Source organism: Protobothrops mucrosquamatus, unplaced genomic scaffold (genome assembly GCF_001527695.2).
Source record: "Protobothrops mucrosquamatus isolate PMUCROS unplaced genomic scaffold, P.Mucros_1.0 scaffold1242, whole genome shotgun sequence".
NCBI lineage: Eukaryota > Metazoa > Chordata > Lepidosauria > Squamata > Viperidae > Protobothrops > Protobothrops mucrosquamatus.
This window is the reverse complement of record NW_015387449.1, coordinates 234774-255338: the sequence shown is the minus strand read 5'-3', so window position 1 is coordinate 255338 and position 20565 is coordinate 234774. Positions and strand designations below refer to the sequence as shown.

General features: G+C 38.5%; 1 protein-coding gene across 1 annotated transcript in view; it reads right to left on the bottom strand.

The window, feature by feature from the left end:
• Window positions 1-20565, bottom strand: part of ANKFY1 (ankyrin repeat and FYVE domain containing 1) — a 63123-nt gene that overhangs the window by 24225 nt on the left and 18333 nt on the right. The window contains exons 4-7 of the mRNA XM_015821064.1: window positions 13105-13240; window positions 8314-8437; window positions 4995-5144; window positions 3521-3686 (exon numbers count right to left, since the gene is read on the bottom strand). Of these exons, the coding sequence (XP_015676550.1) occupies window positions 3521-3686; window positions 4995-5144; window positions 8314-8437; window positions 13105-13240 (576 nt within the window). The remainder of the gene's footprint in view (window positions 1-3520; window positions 3687-4994; window positions 5145-8313; window positions 8438-13104; window positions 13241-20565) is intronic.

The following is a 20565-nucleotide window of genomic DNA, read 5'->3' as shown; positions in this document are numbered from 1 at the left end:
ATCAGGCGAACCTGATAAAACGCCCCCCTGGTCACGGCCGACAAATGGTCATCCAGTGCCAGCCGCGAATCCAGGAGGACTCCCAAGTTGCGCGCCCTCTCCGAGGGGGCCAAAGTTTCGCCCCCTATAGTCAGCGATGGTGCCAGCTGACTATGCCGAGGCGCTGGCAACCACAGCCACTCGGTCTTGGAAGGGTTGAGCCTGAGTCTGTTCCTCCCCATCCAGACCCGTACGGCCTCCAGGCAACGGGCCATCACGTCAAGGGCAACGTTGGGGTGGTCTGGGGTGGAAATGTACAGCTCTAGCCTTGCCTCTGCATCCCAGCCCCTCTTTTCAGTGTGAACCCTGGCCAAAATGGCTGCCCACTGATACTTTAGAGCCACAAAGAAATCCAATGGAAGTGACAATGGGAAGCTGCTTCGGCAACCTTAGTATAATAAGAAAAAAAAATCTAATCCCCGCAATCAGTGGAGGGAACAACAAGAACAAGCTCCACAATTTCAAACTCCAGCACTGCTATCACAGTTAAAATCCTAACCCTCTGATGAGGAACACAAACTCTGGTGAACTGCTAAGCCAAAATGAAAGAGCACTCAATGAGGACTACATTTGATAATATCTACGCATGCTCCTAACATACAAGCATTTTGTACTATACATTAAAATAGAGAAGTGTAATTTTCCTGCAAAAGAAGGTAAATATAAGTGATCCAGGATAATGTTGCAGGATCTAATTTGAGCCAGTCACTGGGACCAAAGGTTTATTCTTCCAAACTTTTGGTGTGGAGAGCTGGCTATTAAGTCATTGGTTGTTGTTTCCTTGTGCTGCTGCGCCCTCAACTCCTAAGTACCTGATAGGCTAGTGCAGTGATGGCAAACCTTTTAGAGACCGAGTGCCCCAAAACCACCCCTGCCCCGCCTCCCGCCCTGCCTGCTCCACCCCCGCCCACCCCCTGCCCCACCCACTCGCAGGGCTACTCACCACATCCGTGGCCCGCTGCAGATTGCCCAAGCAGCCCTGCAGCGCCATGGCAGCCACGCCCTCCACCCACACCCCTCAGCATTATCTGCACGCTATGGGGTGCGAGGGCAGAGTCTTGTCCCTGTTGCCCGGCTATGTACTTGGCTGTGCTGCTCCGTGCGGGCCATGCCCGGGAGCGACTCTGCTCCAGGGGGACTGCTGGTGAGGAGGGGGCCGTGGGGGAAGGCAGGGGTGGGGCAATGGCGCGTGTGCCCACAAAGAGGGCTCCGAGTGCCACCTCTGGCACGCGTGCCATAGGTTTGCCACCACTGGGCTAGTGGTAAATCAGCCCTCTTATTAACTGATAAGGGGCCCATTTCCCAGGCTTCAATCATTTCTCTGGCTGTTTTTATTCCTGCTTGGCCAACAATCATAGTAGCTGCAAAACTGAATGCATGTCCTTATGCATTGTAATGTAGGTTACCAATGAGTTCGGGTCTCCTTGTCTAACCACTCGCTCATGAGCTATCAACACTCTAATTAACAACTAAAAGCTACTAAAGGCAGGATGCAGGTGGTATGACAATGGTGCAATTACATCAATAGACAGGATACCATAACATTTTTCAGCCTTTGAGGTTGCGGATCTGAGCCAAATTGATTCCACTGGCAGTCTAATATATCTCTTTTAAAGTTTCCTGAACAACCAGAAAAATAAAAATAGTAGAAACAAGACTGCCAACAATAGATACTTTGAAGCTGATGCTTGACAGTATGTTCATAGTGGGCACACACTACGATTCAGATGCTTTTCATTTTCTATAGGCATTTAGCTCAGGGGCAGAACAGAAGATGCTTCCCCACTGTCAGAAAACAATGTAATTCAAGATGTTCCTGCTCTGTTTTTTGCTCTCAGTGTCATGGCAACCAATTCCTATCTGACCATACAAGTTCTCAAGACAGTTTTCCTCTTGCACACTAAAAACTTAGAATATACAAACACCACACATTGTGCAAAACTCAGGGGAGGTGGGGGTTTTTTGGTTTACGAAACACCATCTTAAAATAAAGCTCCAGGGAGGTGGGTTTTTTTCGGTTAACGAAACACCATCTTAAAATAAAGTGCAATATAACATCTGGCATTAGCCCAGGGACTTGTCATGGTCATAACAAAGAGACCTTGAATTAGAGAAGCTTTCCCAGCTATGCAATGGGCTCTGCTATGGAGAGTCTCCCTGGGTTGAAGTTCACTGTCAGCAAATGCATACAATTCTGTATGCAAAACAAACAATGGAGAACGAAGGTCCATTGGAGAACAGACACAGCAGGAATAAGAGGGAAAGCAGCAAGAAGAGAGGAGTACTATGTTGGCCATTTTCCCTACAAATGAACCTCAGGTTTGGTGAGGTGGAAAGTCTTTGGTGACTTTGATAGAATTTTGTGCATTCATGAAAATTCCCTCATTCTTCACTGTACCCCACCAGAAGAGGGACATTGCCCCCAACTCTAAAACATAACCTTCTATACTCCATCCTAGGTTAGCTAAATCCTTCATATATTTGTAAGGGTAGTTGGATCAATTCAAGTTCAAGCTTGATTCACGTCCAAGCCCAAGACAGATGATATTGTGTTGTGTTTACAAAGGTTCCTAAGCATCGCCAAAGCTCCAGGGCTACTTTATATTAGATGTATACAATAAATATTTCTAATGGTGTCAAGGAAGGAAATGAGTCAATATCAGATGAGCAAATATATATATATGTGTATATATCCTGGAAGACTCCACCCCTATACAAGGGATTACAGGGTCGTAAAAAGAATATATATTATTTTTATATATTCACCCACTGCTTCTGCTTTAAAATTGCTCACCCCATTACCTATGTAGACCAGAAGAAAGGAATCTGTATATGGTACAAGTAGTCCTTGACTTACAACCATTTGTTTAATGACTGTTCAAAGTTACAACAGCACTGAAAAAAATGATTAGGACAGATTTTCACACTTATGACTGTTGCAGCATCCCCATGGTCACATGATCAGAATTTGGATGCTTGGCAACCGGTTCATATTTATGACGGTTGCTGTGTCCTGGAGTCATGTGAGCATTTTTTCTGACCTTCTGACAAGCAAAGTCAATGGGGAAGCCGGATTGATTTTACAACTGCGTTATTAACTTAACTGCAGTGATTCACTTAACTGCAGTGATTCACCTGTCAAGAAAGGTCATAAAATGGGGCAAAACTCAATAACTGTCTCATTTAGCAACAGTTTGGGCTCACTTGTGGTTGAAAGTCAAGGACTATACTAAAATCCAATTCGGTCTTAAAGACGTGAGATTATATTAAGCCAAAATGCAATCATATGAACTTAACATCGCTTTTAACCTTGCATGATATATGAAACCATGTGCAATAAACCATAGTTAAGCAAAATGTCTTATCACATTATTGAACGCAGCAATAGTTACTCTGAATTCCTAGTGATTTGTCTGTTGAGAAATTCAAAGGCCTGCAACTATTAAATTCAACCCATCCTGATCTGTATAAGCATCTTTACCCCTATGAATTGCTTTGTGCAACAAACTCCAGCCTTTCTTGTCCACCATATCCACATCTGCTTTGTGATTCACCAAGGTAGTTGCAATGCTTTCCAGCCTTCGACAAAGTGCTAAGTCTAAAGCAAGGTCTCCATTACGATCCAGTGCATTTAACTTTCCAGGCAGCTGCAGGAACAAAAACAGTGGACAGATATCAGCCAGTGTAATAATACCAGGAACAGAAGCAGTTACCAGTATTTTAAACCAGGATTCAAATATGTTTCCAAAGGAATAAATAAAGGGAAATCAACAAATGAAGGGAAACCAAAAGGGCAAATACACTTTTAGATGGGAGAAGCCACAGCTTAACAAGGAAACATATTCCATTTGGCAGAAGATCTACGATTCAGCTAGAGTTCAGAATCAATGACAATCAGAAGGAAGGAGAAACTGGCTACATAAATCAATGGCCTCAATATATAGAACAGCTTTATATAGAGCAATGATGGCACAGTGGTTAGAATGCAGTATTGCAGTCTAGTTCTGCTAACTGCCAGCTGCCGGCAGTTCGAGTCTCACCGGCTCAAGGTTGACTTAGCCTTCCATCTGTCCGAGGTCGATAAAATGAGGCCCCAGATTGTTGGGGGAAATATGCTGACTCTATAAACTGCTTAGGGAGGGCTGTGAAGCACTGTGATGTGGTATATAAGTCTAAGTGCTATTGCTATTGCTAAAAGTTCAATTTGATCAGTGTTTGCCAACCTTAGCCATTTTAAGATGTGTGGACTTCAACTCTCAGAATACCCCAGTCAGCATTGAAATCTGCACATCTTAAAATGGTTAAGGAAACACTGAATTCGATTCATTACAAATAAACAAAGCAAAAACTATTAATTTTTATCCTTTAGTTTCTTCACTTTTTTATTAGTATCAGTTGCTAGCAATTGTTCCCTTTTTAAAAAAAATACAGAGTGCATGTGTGCTAGAAATAATCCAAAATTTCATGTCTTATAGATTGTGGAGGCAAGAGCCTCTCATCCTCATCCAGGCTATCTGAGGAACCATCTCATCCCAGTCATCCACCGCAAAAGAGGTATGCTGCAGATTCCATCAGTCAACGAAGTCTGACTGATGGGATCCAGAAGAACCTCTTTTGTCATGGCTACCGCCATTTGGAACATCATGCCGCTAGTGGAAAGATCCACAACCACCCTTTTGGCCTTCTGAAAGGCCTTGAAAACCTGACTCTGCCAATTAACCTGGGGCCCCAATGGGAACGTGACATACTGGAAGTGGTTAATGCACCAAGATCCCACCTCCTTCCTGTGTGCATCTTGCTACTTTCCTTGCCATCTTTGTTAAGCCAATTTTAACATTAATATTTATTGTTTTAATGTTTTACCATGTTGCTTTTATTTAGTTGTAAGCCATCTAGACTCACCTCTAGGCGAGATGGGCAGCATATAGATTAATTAAATAATAAATGAATCCTACCTGTGAATCCATTTCAATAAGGTATAGGAAAACAACATCTTCTCTCTCCACTTTAATAGCTTTGTGCAAAGGGAAATCCGTTTTAGATTTGATCATTTTGTACAAGAGCTGAGCACTCATGCTACTGAAGTCTTCTTTCTTCAAATCATCCTGCAAAGCATTAGGGAAAAAAAAGATACAATTTTATTTCGATGTCAATAAAACATTAGCCTAGTCTTCCAAATCATCCTATAAATGAGAATGGCCACTGAACAATTTTGACCGGGAATTCAGAGTTGAACTGCCAATGTATTTGGAAGGCACAAGATTTTTTTAAAGCAGAGGTCTGATTAATAGTTTAGTGAGAATTACTAGAAGAAATAATTCTAAGCATCTGTTCATCTCAGAAAATGGAAATATCTATCATTTTAAGAAACATGTCTCAACCTAGAAGCAGATGGATGAGGATATCCAGTTTTCTCAATTTTACAAATGACATCAGGTTAGATCAACCTATAAACTCAAAAAGAATGAGATCCAAGGAATTATATCGTGCTTTCAAGACAAAATACAATGGCAGTATCAACACTGCAATAATCTTGGCTAAAGCCATTTTTTTTCATTTTTGGCTGCCACAGTACTGGGAGGGGGGATGAGTGGTTTTAAGGTTAGACTAAACAATAAATTGTCCCGTGGGAACCAAGGTCATTGCTGCCTGACTTTTGGCGGGCTGAGCCTTCCATTAGAAAGTCAGCCAACTTTGTAACATTGTAACGCTTGGGAGGGAACTCCAGGCTTGGTTTCACTTTTGACTGTGCCGATACTTTGTAGCCAATAAATATGTTCTTTAAGGAAACATCTTGCCTTGGAATTCTGCTTTTACTGGTCTCATCTATTGGAACCATGACAGGCAGAGGGATATCTCTAAGTTTATATGGCATTGGGAAAAAACAAGAATTAGATATAAATTATTGCAAGATGCTAAGAAAAGTGGGGGCTTGGGCTTACCCGATTTGAAACTGTATTTTGGTGCTTGTTGTTTGGTTTGGTTAAAAGAATGGTGAACTTTCAAAATAAGAGGCTACTGGATATAGAAGGCCATAAATCAAGATTTGGTTGGCATGGTTACCATTTTACTAAAAGTGCCATTTTGAGAGTGTGGAATAAATATAAAACAAGGTTCTCTATGAAGGTGCCACTTTGGGTTTCCCCACAAGAAGCCTTTTTTAGAAAAGAGATGGTGATGAGACCAAATTGGTGGACCTATGGTAAAATAATATCTCTTAATTTGGGTGAGCCTACCCTCAAATTCAAGAAGGAGGTAGAATCAGAAGGTCATGTTTGCCACTGATTTACATATATGCAATTGAAAGAAAGATTTTAATTGGATAAAAATCATGGGTTTAATTTTGTTAAAAATTAACTGGAAACCCTACTCTGCGGTAGTGATGAACATATTATTGCTAAAGTTTATAAAATGCTATTGAATTTAAATCTGGAAAATGAACAAGTAAAACATTGTATGATTCAGTGGGCAAGGAATTTTGGGTACAGTATAATGCTTGAACAATGGGAAACTATGTGGAAGAAAGGATTAAAATTTACATTAAATTATAATTTAAAAGAAAATTGTTACAAGATGATGTACTGTTGATGTTTAACACCAGACAAGTTATCAAAAATGTATAAAGGTATTTCAAATGAATGTTGGAAATGTAAAGGTAAAGAAGGGGCTTTTTACTATTTATGGTGGACGTGAGATAAAGCAAGAAAATATCGGAGTAGGATTCAAATGTTAATACAGAAAATTCTTAAAGTGAATATAAAAGAAAACCAGAGACTTTTCTCTTGGGGCTAATGGACAAAGACCTGGGGAAAAAATATGGAACCTTTGATGTTATATATGTTGACAGCAGCAAGATTACTCTATGCTCAGAAATGGAGGACTACATTGATTCCCACAACGGAGGAATGGTTACAAAAGCTGATGGAGCTGGCAGAGATGGCTAAACTGACTGTACTGATTAAAGAAAAGAATATGAACACTTTTATTGCCACGTGGAAACCGCTTCTAGACTTTGTGCTTGAGGTGGAAAAAAAATGAAATTTTGATGTTGGGTTTTACCAATTAGATGGACTTGATGTTATTGAAATGGCTAGCTTATATTATTTTGTAAAAGTAAAAAGTTGAGGTTTGATGTTGATACTTTACTTTGCTTCACCAAAGCAAGTCGGAAGTCAATGCCTTCTTTTTTCTTTTTTCTCTTCCCTACCTCACTTCTCTATTCCCTTTTCCCTTCCCCATCTTTTCCGCTATTTATTTTTGTATTTTCATATCGTATACTATAAACTAATAAAACTTTATACAAAAAAAAGACAAAATACCCAACATGACAAAGTAATGGCATTAATTAAGGAACTCCGGAGTCACAATATGTGCTGTGGTGTAAGAAGACTACGAAGACTGTCTTACATACTAGCCATTTTCAATTAGAAATCTTGAAGACTAGCTATAAAAGTACTGTACTTTAATTTCTCCACATTAGAACCAGAGCTTGCAGGGGGGGAAAAGAATGTCTAAAATTTCTTGCTTTGAAAGGAAGAAAACCCCTCCCTTGATTCACTAAAACTTTTTTCCTAAAGAAAACGAGTGTTGTAGTTTTGTACACAACAGTTTCCCTAGGGCTTGGATCATAGTTCTAAGAACATCTGCCCATATTTCATCATCCCAAACTACTAGCATATTTATCTGAAGACAGCGTGCAGGCTGATGTTCTTTAATGAGGCATTTTCTCCCATGCCACAAAACGTTTTCACAGAAGAAAACAGTTTTGAACTAAGCTGAAATTCAGTAATGACAGACCAGAACTTCATGTTTTCAATGCAAACAGCACTTTTGTTGCTAATGCTATGACTCCTATTTTAAGTAGCCAGTTACCACTGGTATGAGGAAAAAACTGCTGGTCCTTCGTGTAAAAATAAAACTTCTCAGGATGTGAAAAGCTAGGACATCATAGAAGAAGTTAAGCTGAACAATCTCTCTCTCTAACATGCTGGCTTGTTCCATACAAGGATGTTCTCTCTTTTTGTTTTTATCCACAAGAGCATTCACAGTAAGATCTTTGTTCTGGGATACAGAATAGACTATTGGCACAAAGTAAGGTTCACAAATAATAAGTTGTGTGACAACAATTAAACATACAATTAAACATCTTAGCATAATTTCAAAGTTTACACAGAACTTGCATAGAACATGGATAACAGCTACACTAATAATTAAAAGTAAAAATAAGGATGTAAATCCTCAAATATCTTTTTGAAGAGATCGCTTAATGCTTACCCAATGATTAGCAATTATCTCAGCACAGTAGTTCATTAAAGTGCTGGCATTCAGCTCTTCTGCTGTTTGATAGAAGCGGATACAATTCCTTACATTTACAAGTGACATGACTCCTTTTTCACACCTATCAAGACAGCAAATACAAGAGGATCAGCAAGAACTAGTCCCAGAAAAAAAAAGTAAACAGAAAGGACATCATGGTATGGAACCAGCAGGAAGAACAACTTCATATTGCATTATTAGAATTGAATCCAAATTCCTTCTTGGCCTAGATCAGTTATTATTTTTCCAGGGTATTATGGAAGCCAGATTCAAAATAAATCAGAGCCCAAAACCAATTCCAAACAATGTTTTCCAATTTTTGAACACAAGAAAATAATAACAGTTAATTAACTCAGAAATGTTTAAATTGTGACACACCAAGAAGGAAAAGGATCAAAGAGAGTCTGGGAGCAACTTTTTTGACTAACAAATTTTATTAAAAGATACGTATAAGTTTCTGTGAACCATAGCTTATTTCAACAGATGCATAAAATGCCTAGACCAATATAGGATTTGTGAGGGGACATCAGGATAGTTATCTAGAAGCAGGTTATATTTGAGACAGATTTAAAACACCTTTTCAATTAACAAATGTAATGTGTTAAAAACCCTTGTATTTGTTGAGATCTTCAAAGATGATCTGATTTTTTTAAAATGTACATAATTTCATCAACTTCTCACTCCATTGTGTGGTTAAAAGGCCCATTCCCCCCCCAACAGTTACTTTGAGGTATTTTGGGCACTTAGTCAACCCTGCCAGCATTTGTAGTCTTTTGCAGCATCCAGTCACAGGACCATGATTTACAATATTTTTTTTGCCAGAAACTGGTGTTTACTTCTGGTTTCCAGCAAAAAATGTCCATTGCGGACAATGCATTCACTTAATGACTGTGGTGTTTGTTTTATGACTGCAGCAAAAAAAGATCATAAAATAGGGCACGGTCACCTGGTGACCTGTCTAATGATGAACACAACTTACAACTGTAATTCTGGACTCAATTATGGTCATAAGTTGAGGACTAACTGTAAAGACATAAGAAATTTACAGGTACCATAAACAGGATACATAATATTTATATTACAAACTTTATATTTTTGTAGCTTTATTCTATTTTATGAAATTATTATACATTATATATTTCATGTATATACCCAGGGCTTTTTTTGTCATAGAACACCCAGAACGGAGTTCCGGCACCTTTTTTGGATGGAACCTTGTAGGGTAGGCAAGGCGGGTTGTATGATGTGTGTGAATTCCGGCACCTTTTTTTTTTTTTTTTACAAAAAAAGCACTGTATATACCTATGTGTTTAGGTACATATATCAAGAGGAATAAGAACTTAAGACACAGAATGACAAGTTAATAGTAAAGTTATATGGATTACCTACGCAAAAGTGAAACACTTTTAACACTAAGATTTAACACTAAGATAAGGACATCCAACTCCCAACAATTCTGGATACTTTACATTCTAATAAGACTAGAACAGCAGCAAAAAAAACCAAGGAATGTGTGCCCAGTAAAGTAAAAAGATACAAATAGAACAAAAACATTTAAAAGAGCTCACCAGTCACCATTCTGCAAAGTTTGGGAAAATAGATATATCTTTAATGCCTTCTAGAATGTCATCTTGTTGAGACTCTTATGAATCTCTGGGGAATGCCAGAGGGCAGGCACAGCAATGTATTAGGCACATTCCCAAGATCCCACTAGATGGCATTTTTTAACTGAAAGGAGTGCATCTACCAGTATTCTGTCATATTTTATTTGACAGGAAAAAACTATAGGAGATAGCTGGTTCCTCAAATAATCAAGTGATTTTATAGATGGCAACCAGCACTTTAAAATGCACTCAGAAGCCATCAGGCAACCAGTTCAACTCCCAAAACAGAAGGGTTACATGGACATATAGTGACATCTCTTATTACTGCCTATGACAAACAAAATAAAACAAATATAGACTAAAAGTGGTCAGCAGACCAAACAATCTAGATTATAAAGTGTAGCAAGCTAAGAATTTGTTTGGTTATTGTGGAAGGACTTTGGGCCCCAATTGGTGAGAATTATTGGCACCAGATGTGGAATATTAGATGTGCAGTTGTTAATTTTTAATGGAATAATAGATTTCTTTATTATTTATTGGGTTATTGCTGTTGCTCTCTCTGCACTGTCTAGACTCTTTTTAAGATTGAGGAACATTTAACACACACCCCTCCAAATTATCCCTTAAGATAATTTTACAAACCAAACCACATCTGAGGAAAACCATAAAATACTGTCCCAAATCCAAGAATCATAGAATGGTTTTAGGCCCTTTTTAGGGGCCCCAGCAGGGTGAAATCGGGTGCGAAAGGCAGAGCCCTGCCTTCCTGCATCCCGTTTTGCCGTGATGCGAATTGGAAGTCATGGTGGATTCCTTCTTGTTGAAGATTATTAAACAGAAGCTGAATGGTTACCTGTCAACAATCCATGCAGCTTAACCCCATCCTGGTACAAAAAAACCCCCATTGTGGCGAAATATAAGAAATCAATCGTTTGTTTTAAGAGTGGAAAATGGACTTTGAATAACATCTAGTGGTGGGTTTGTGTATAGCACTATAATTTGCTTCCTGGCTGCTTGGTGATTCCTAGCTTCAGAGAACAGCTGGAAATATAGGAAAATATTTTGGCATACTTATCACCCTGATCTTCTTGGACTATAAATACCTACTGAGCTTGGACTTTTAACTTCAAGAGCAAGTGGGAGAGAAAGAAAAAATTGACCCTGGACTACACCTGGCTGGGAGAGATTTTTGAGCTATTTTCAGAGAGATTGAACATTCTGAACACTTCAACATTGTGGATTACAACCTTGCTTGATTGACAATTTTTTGGATACTTAAGACAAAGGATTACTATAAAATATTGCTTTCAGAACTGAACCTATACTTTGGAATCTATTGGATTATAAAGGATACATATAAAGATCAGAAAACTAGAGGAAACTTTGATCTACTCTTACTGAGTCTGGTGATACTAGAGGATCTCCAGGAATGATGCCTCAAGAAAAAACAAACACCTTTCAGAAAAAAATATATTCTATGCTACAACTAATTGTTGTAGCAAACAATTGTTGAATGCAAAAAGGACATAAAAAGAAATCATAATGAGACTAAAAACAATTTAGACAATATAAACGAGCAAATCTCCAAATTAAATCTACAACTAAAAAGTTCCCAGATAATGACTACAAAGTATGAACAAATAATCCAGAAATCAGAAGACAAAACAGAGAAAATGGATTTAGAAATGGAAGAGATAAAAGAAGGGAAATATAAATGACTATATACAAACAAAATACTGCAAGACTTAGCTATAACAAGGAAAATGCAAAAGACCTTTTACTCCTTAGGTCTGCAAAATATATCTGATGGCAAGGAAGATGATTTTAAAAAAGAGAATATAGAGCTGTTAAGGGAAATATCACAACTTGGGAGATAGGGAATGAAAAGAGAAATGGAGGGAGAAAGGAACTGGGAGTTGTTTAAGGGATATAAATGGGAGGAATTCCCCCGTCCCCCCAAAAAATGCCCTACCTAAATTGTCTTCCTCATGACAGGCAATTTTTACAAAAGCAGAAAGAAAATTCCTGGGCGATCTAATTGCCCTGGCTTGGAAAGCAACTTGGCAAAGAAAGAAAGAAAGCGAGAGTCAGATTTAAAAAACAGAAGATTTGACCTTTTAGAGGGGGCATTATGTTTAAAACTTGTTTGAATAAAAGAACGGATGACCTTTAGACTTTTATAATGAGAGATATGATTTAGAATTAAGATAGCATTTTTTCCTCTTTTTTTGATATGGGAAATATGAAGATAAGAGGAGGATTGATTTGAATAAAACTGCTAGCTATATAAATGTAATTAATATTGAGAAAATCATAACTGATAAAGATATTTCAAATACTAATGGGAACTCAAACCTTAACAAGAGCACGAAAAACAGGATATTGATTAATGAAGACATTATTGATTTATGAATTGATATTGTCATTTGTATGATATTAGTAAAATATGATGAAGATGCTTATATCTAACTTTGTATGCATTAACAGTACCAAAAATTGTAATGGTGTAATAACGGGAAAATGGAAAAAATATGGAGGAGGAGGATCAGGGGAAAAAATACTGGATTGTGTAGTATTGAACAGATTTATATTGAAGAAGTTAATGTTAAATATTTGAACCCAGACATGTTGTTTACTAAGCACTATAGACTGTAATTTTAAAAAATTAATAAAACTTTTATTTAAAAAAAAAGGAATCCACTACTGTTCCAAATAGTTCCATTGCTTAATAGCTATTTTCATCAAGAAATTCCTTTTAATATTCAGCATGAATATCCTTTCCTTTCCTTCTAATCCAACAGTTCTCATTCTGTTAACAGCTTCAAGAGAGAAGTGAACTATCTTCTCAACATAACCTCATCCACAAAATTTGGCCTCATACAATCAGCCAAATGATCAGTACATCAGCTCCACAACTTAATAGCCTCTTTGGAAAATTCCTGTTTGCTTGCTCTGACTCCCTGGTGCCAGACCTGTTAGTAAAAATAAACCAGTATGCTATGATGAACTAAGGCTGGGGAGACCCAAGTTCTAGTCTGCTGTCAATTCCCAGAGGAGCCAGCAAAATAACAATAATTGACATTGGACAAAATAGCCATGCCATGCTAATTAAAATAGAGGCACCACAACTCATTCAGAAGCTTGCCTTTCCCTGAGGAGTTGCAGCTGAAACCTGTTTGCTACTTTCATCAGCTCTGTCAGGAATACATCGTCTTCTCGCAGCTCCAGCTCATCTGTGTAAATCCAACGCAGCATTGCCATGGCCACCTCGGGATCAGCGTCTGGTGGAAGAGCATCAATTATTATATTCCTATGGGGAGAAACACTGTTTTGCTTTGCAAGAGAGTTGCTTTAACACCCATCAATAAGGAAACAATAGGTAAAATTCAGGCCTCTGATCAGCGCCAATCAGCACAAGTCTTCACTCAACCAACCCAAGGAGGAAACACTGGCATAGACACAGATCAGACTGTAACCGAGTATGGCATTTTTGGCTTTGGCAGCTCTATGATTCCAAGCAATTGTGGCTTACTGAGAAAACTGTGTTAAAAAAAGTTGTTGGCTTACTTAGCACAGGTGAACCCAACCAATGTCAACACAAATAGACTTATCAACAGGTGATTTGGAAAGATGAGAGATTTAAGAGGAAGATCAGCTAGGTCTCTATTATTGCAGATGATGAATCTCAAGAAGTGATCGAATTACAGATAGTCCTCAACTTACAACAGTTCATTTAGTGACTGTTTAAAGTTACAACAGTACTGAAAAATATGACTTATGACAGTTCTTCACACTTAATACCGTTGCACAACCCCCATGGTCACACGATCAAAATTCAGATGCTTGGCAACTGGTTCGTATTTATGACTGTTGCAGTGCCCTGGGGTTACACGATTCCCTTTTGCAACCTTCTGACAAGCAAATCAATGGGGAAGCCAGATTCGCTTAACAACCATGTTACTAACTTAACAAATACAATGATTCACTTAACAACTGTGGCAAGAAAAGTTGTAAAACGGGGCAAAACTCACTTAAATGTTTCACTTTGCAACATCAATTTTGGACTCAACTGTGGTCGTAACTCGAGGACTACCTGTATTCAAAGTTTTATGTAAAATATGATAATCAGTTCCATCCCGGAGGTACCCGATGCTCTGCTCCCTGACCCTCAAGATTTCCCTGGGCCTTGGCGTGCTCTGAAGCGGGCCACTCAACCATGCAAGGGAGCCTAAAGAAAAGAGCGGCAGACAGGGAAACCTTGGGAGGCCATCAGGGGGCTGGATGGGAAGTAGGCCTCAGCATACAGACTGTAACTACACTTCATTCTTTAAGCTACTTTACATGGCTGAGTGGGCAGCTTCGAAGCAGGCTGAGGCTTGTGGGACTCAGAGGGATAGGTGAGGGAGATGGGGGGAGCAATCCAGCGTCCCTGTAGCCGATCGTAAGGGTGAAAAATGGCAGGGGTACTGAAGTGGCCCTAACTCTGAAACTGGGTTGTAAATACATTTAGGGAAAGAGGTCTGTTGTAACTTTGAACAGTTGCTAAGCAACCAGTTGTAAGTCAAGGATTGTTTGTAATCTGTTATGTTGTGGGAATTTAGCCACAGAAAAAGGTTTATTGATAAATAAAAAGAAGGATGCTCTATTCTTATCAGGATGCAACTAAAAAAACCTAAACAATAATCTAATTCCATAGCCTGTTCAGCAATCTCTTTTACCGATGACACTATTATTTGATTAATCCTTTTATAGCTAAGGAAAAAAGTATAACCTTTGGCTACAATATTACACATATTGCTATGCAAAATTTAAAAATACATAATGATACATGATACATAATGATACATGATGACGACGATAACAATAACAAAACAAAACTAATAATAATAATAATAATAATAATAATAATAATAATAATAATAATAATAATAATAATAATAATAAGTAATAGTAATAATAATGTTGGAAGGGACCTTGGAGGTCATTTAGTCCAACTCCCTGCTCAGGCAGGAAACCCTATATACCATTTCAGACAAATGATTGTCCAGTATCTTCTTAAAAATTTCCAGTGTTGGAGCAGTCACAACTTCTGGAAGCAGGTTGTTCCATTAATTGTTCTGTCAGGAAATTTCTCCTTAGTTCTTTGATTAGTTTCCATCCATTGCTTCTTGTCCTGCCTTCAGGTGCTTTGGAGAATAGCTTGACTCCCTCTTCTTTGGGGCAGCCCCTGAGATATTGGAACACTAGTATCATGTCCCCCCTCATCCTTCTTTTCATTAAACTAGACATACCCAATTCCAACAACCGTTCTTTATATGTTTTAGCCTTCAGTCCCCTGATCATCTTTGTTGCTCTTCTCTGTACTCTTTTTAGAGTCTCAACATCTTTTTTTATACCATGGTGAACAAAACTGGATGCAGTATTCCAAGTGTGGCCTTACCAAGACATTGTAAAGTGGTATTAATACTTCAAGTGATCTTGATTCTATCTCTCTGTTAATGCAGCCTAACACTGTGTTGTTGGCTTTTTTGGCAGCTGCAGCACACTGCTGGATCATATTTAAGTGATTGTCCACTAGGACTCCGAGATCCCTCTCACAGTTACTACTATTGAGCAAGGTACTACCTATACTGTACCTGTGCATTTGGTTTATCCCCTCATCCAAATTATTGATGAAGATGTTGAAGAGCACTGGGCCCAGGACAGAGTCCTGGGCACCCAACCTCACACTTCCATGTATATGCAGTTCCAATGAGGACCATATGCTGAGTACGGCCGGTCAGCCAGCTACGAATCCATATGGTGGTGATGCCATCTAATCCACATTTTTCTATCTTATCAAGTAGCAGGTTGTGGTCTACTTTATCAAATGCCTTACTGAAGTCCAAGTAAATTATATCCACAGCATTCCTCTGGTCTAGTAATGTTTCACCTGATCAAAGAATGCAGTAAGTTTTGTCTGGCATGATCTGTTTTTGACAAACCCATGTTGGCTTTTGGTAATGACTTTGTTTGCCTCTAGGTGTTCGCTGGTTTGTTGCTTGATTATCTTTTCCAGAATCTTCCCAGGTATTGAGGTCAGGCTGATAGGTCTGTAGTTTCCTGGATCCATTTTTTTTCCTTTTTTGAAGATAGGAACTACATCAGCTCTTTTCCAGTCTTCTGGTAGTTCCCCGGTGCTCCAGGATCTTTGAAAGACATAGTTCAGTGGTTCTGAGATCACATCTGCCAGTTCCTTCAGAACCTTGGGGTGTAATCCATCTAGTCCTTGTGATTTGAATTCATTTAGGGTGGACAGGTGCTCACTTACCATTTTCTTGCCTATCTTAACTTGTGTTTCTAATCTGCCTTTCTCTTTTTACTTCCCATCCCTTTTTTATGTTGTATCATTTTTTTTCAAATTGTCAAGTTGAAGTGAAGTTTGCCCTCTTTTGATGGATTTATAAACAATCTTGGACCTTCTCAGACTGAAGAGTAGGGTATTAATAAATAAAAATGTTGTCAGGAGAGCTCTATTTTTAAAATATTGATTTGTTATTTTAAGGTATTCCCTGTGTCCAATGTTGTACAAATTCTCAGAGCCTACGGATCCTATTATAAGCATTAACAAAATGTGTGACAAAATTCTGATTTAACAGTGCTTTAGTTTAACATTTGTTAAAATTATGTGTACATCTACAAAGTAGTACGGCATGAATAGTATAGTACTGTCTTGTGAATTAACAAATGCCTTTTATTCCTTGCTTTTATGCTTCTTTGTCAGATTTTTAAGCTGCAAGATTTGTTAACTATGAGGTAAACATACCTCATAGTATATTTACTAAATATACATTTAGAAATACCCAAAATGAATATATAAACAGATTCTCATTACTTATGCCTCCACAGTTACTCTTTTAAGGCCAAGATATTAATGATGTAATGAATTGAAAGAGCTGTTGGCATTTACTTTTCAGGAGTGAAAAGCAGTGTATGATAACACTGTTTGCTGTGAATATTAGAAATTAACACGAGGTGAGGCCAGCCCATGAACCTCAGAAACTAATAATAGCAATACTATTAATGATATTTATAACTGTTGCAAGATGAATGCTGGCTGTGTGGCCATCTTCTAAAAAGCAAAGCAGGCCGGCTGATGTACTAATATTAGAAGGGGTCTTACAGCCAGGGGCACATGGGACAAGACAGCCATAAAAACATGCTATCTTTTTATGAGGTTTAATAAGGAATCTTTGTTCAAATACCCTAAAGGCATTACAATCCCTGATACTATTTGACTGGTCCCCTTCAACTATCTCTCCATTCATCCTATTTCAACACTAGAAAATAGGCTATAAGCAAGTGACATTGATGTGAAAATACTTCAAATTCCTATTTTCATGGGGATTAGACTAGCAAATTGGGGTAGCAGATCCTATCAGAAAAAAGGATAGGACCTAATTAAAATCCGCAGTTGGCTATATACATGGCCCCCTTTTGGACATCACTTGCTCTCAGCCCAATATATTTTGTGCATCTATTTAAAAAATGGCTGAGGAAAAATTATTAATTTTACCAGTAAATTGCTTCAAGGAAGGAAAACACATATTGGGTAGCAGCTCAGAATAGGTATTTATAACAGTGTTTAGTCTGATTAGAAAGGTTTAAAGGGATACAGTTAAATCACAAAATCACACAAAATTATGAAAGAGCCATAAACACTCAAGAGAGGCCGCTTAGGAGCAATTGCATCTAATGCGCTTATCATCTCTGAATTCCAGAGCTCGGTTAGGTATGTGGTAGAACTGCTTTCCAGCCTATCAGGAAGACAACAAAATGCCTGCTGGATATCAGTCAGATCCTAATTGCTGCCTTCATTTCAGAAGTCATAGGTACCAACAAGTTGGATGGTAATGAAGAAAAAAAAATAACTTTGAAAAAAGACAGATTATACTGTCCTCTATCTTCAAATTATTATCCATTTGATCTAACATAAACACCGTATCCATCAAATGGTTGCTTACAAGAGTCAAACGTGGATTTGGGTTCGCCTCAGCATCCTATATGAACCCAGCCACTGTGATCTGTAGATTGTAGCTTAGTATGTTGTGTGAACAAGTGTGGCTTATTATGAAGGGGGAACCCCACTGTCCTAGCCTACTCAGTTAACAATGGAGCTGAAAAGGAATTTGAACATAGGTCTGTACTAGACCAAATCACATGCATTAGAACTGTAACTCAATCAGCATAAAGTTTTTAGAATATCTGGGTTACACTAAAACAGCCCTCATTGCACCTCAACAGTGACTTTTCTTGAAAAAAATTACAAAATGCTGGAGGCAGGGAATCCAATAAAATCCTTTATCTATTTATTAAGGAGTACATCCTAGGGAAATCAACAAGACTAACTTTTGGATAAATCTATGCACAGCCTTTCTGTGCTTTAGAACAGCGGCCCCCAATCTTCTGGGCACCAGGGACTGGTTCCGTGGAGAGAGGTTCTTCCGCGGACTGGGGGAGTTCGCATGCTGCCTGCATCCCGTGGATGGGGTTTTGCTTGTTTGTGTGGCCCAGTTTCTGGCATGCCGGGGCCCAGTGCTGGTCCACGAACTGGGGGTTGGGGAACCCCTGCTTTAGAAGATGTATTCGAATTTAGAATCCAATTTGGCATCTGTGAACATTTCACAACACAACAATTTAATATTATACTCTTTTTTATACAATTATGGAGGATCAGAGTAGTGAAAATTTCAAATTACCTTTACATAGGCTTTAATAATTTTATGACACACAAATTATGTACCACTATTACTAATTTTAGCAGATGTTAATGGTTGTGCTATTTTGGGGAATGTAAATTATATACCACTGTTACTAATTTAAGCAGAGAGAACAGAATAGAGCTGGAAAGGACCATGGAGGTCTTCTAGTCCAGCCTCCTGCTCAAGCAGGAGAACCTATACCATTTCAGACAAGTGACTGTCTAGTCTCTTCTTAAAAACCTCCAGTGATGGGAGCAACCATGATTTCTGAAGGCAAGCTGTTCCACTAGTTAATTGTCCTCACTCTTAGGAAGTTTCTCCTTAATTCCAGGTTGCTTCTCTCTTTGATCAGTTTCCAACCATTGTTTCTTGTCCTGCCCTCTGGTGCTTTAGAGAATAATTTGATCCCCTCTTCTTTGTGGCAGCCCCTCAAATACTGGAATACTGCTAATATGTCACCCCTATTTCTTCTTTTCTTTAGATTAGCCAAACACAATTCCTGCAGCCGTTCTTCATATGTTTTAGTCTCCAGGCCTTTGATCATCTTAGTTGCTCTTCTCTGATTTTTTTCCAAACTCAACATCTTTTTTGTGATATGGTGACCAAAATTGGCTGCAGTATTACAGGTGTGGTCTTACTAGGGTTTTATAAAACAGTACTAATACTTTGCATGATCTTGATTCTATGCCTCTGTTTATACAACCCAGGACTGTATTAGCTTTTTTGGCTGCTACTGCACACTGCTAGCTCATAGTCAAGTGATCATCCACTAGGACTCGAAGGTCCCTCTCACAGTTACTGTTTTTGAGCCAGGTCTTGCCTTATCTGTATTTATACTTTTGATTTTTCCTGCCTAAATGTAAAACTTTACTTTTCTCCACATTAAAGTTCATTTTGTTGGATAGGGCCCATTGTTCAAGTTTGTCAAGATCTTTTTGGATCTTGAGCTTGTCTTCTGGGGTGTTGGCTATTCCTGCCAGTTTAGTGTCATCTGCGAATTTGATGAGTTCCCCTTCTACTGTATTCCCTCATCTAAGTCATTGATGAAGATATTGAAGAGTACTGGGCCTAAGACAGAGCCTTGTGGTACCGCACTGCTTACTTCTCTCCATGTGGATATAGTGCCATTGAGGACTACTCGTTGAATAGTTTGTCAGCCAGCTATAAATCCATCTGATGGTGATGTTGTCTATTCCACCTATTTCTAGCTTATCAAGAAGTAGGTTGGGGTCTACTTTGTGAAATGCCTTACTGAAATCTAAGTATACTATGTCAACGGCATTTCATTGGTCTATTAATTTAGTCACTTTATCAAAGATATTGAAAAGTATTGGGCCTAAGATGGAGCCTTGTGGTACCCCACTGCTTACTTTTCTCCATGTGGATGTAGTGCTACTGAGGACTACTCGCTGAGTACGGTTTGTCCGCCAGCTACAAATCCATTTGGTGATGATGTCTATTCCACCTATTTCTTGCTTACCAAAAAGTAGGATGGGGTCTACTTTGTGAAATGCCTTACTGAAATCTAAGTATATTATGTCAATGGCATTTCGCTGGTCTATTAATTTAGTCACTTTATCCAAGAATGAAATAAGATTGGTTTGGCATGATTTGTTTTTAACAAAGCCGTGCTGACTACTAGTTATAACGTTGTTTGCTTCTAGATGTTAATGGTTGTGCTATTTTGGGGAATGTACATGTAAATCTATAAAACTGCCTACCTAAATCTACCAATAATTTAGGGTAATTTCAATCTGATTGGTAGTGTATTCATTCTTTATGAGATTAGTGCTGTGGAACCTAATGCATTTTAAGATACAGAAATTTACATTTCTAAGGGGAAAAAAGAAATGGAAAAAAAGTCT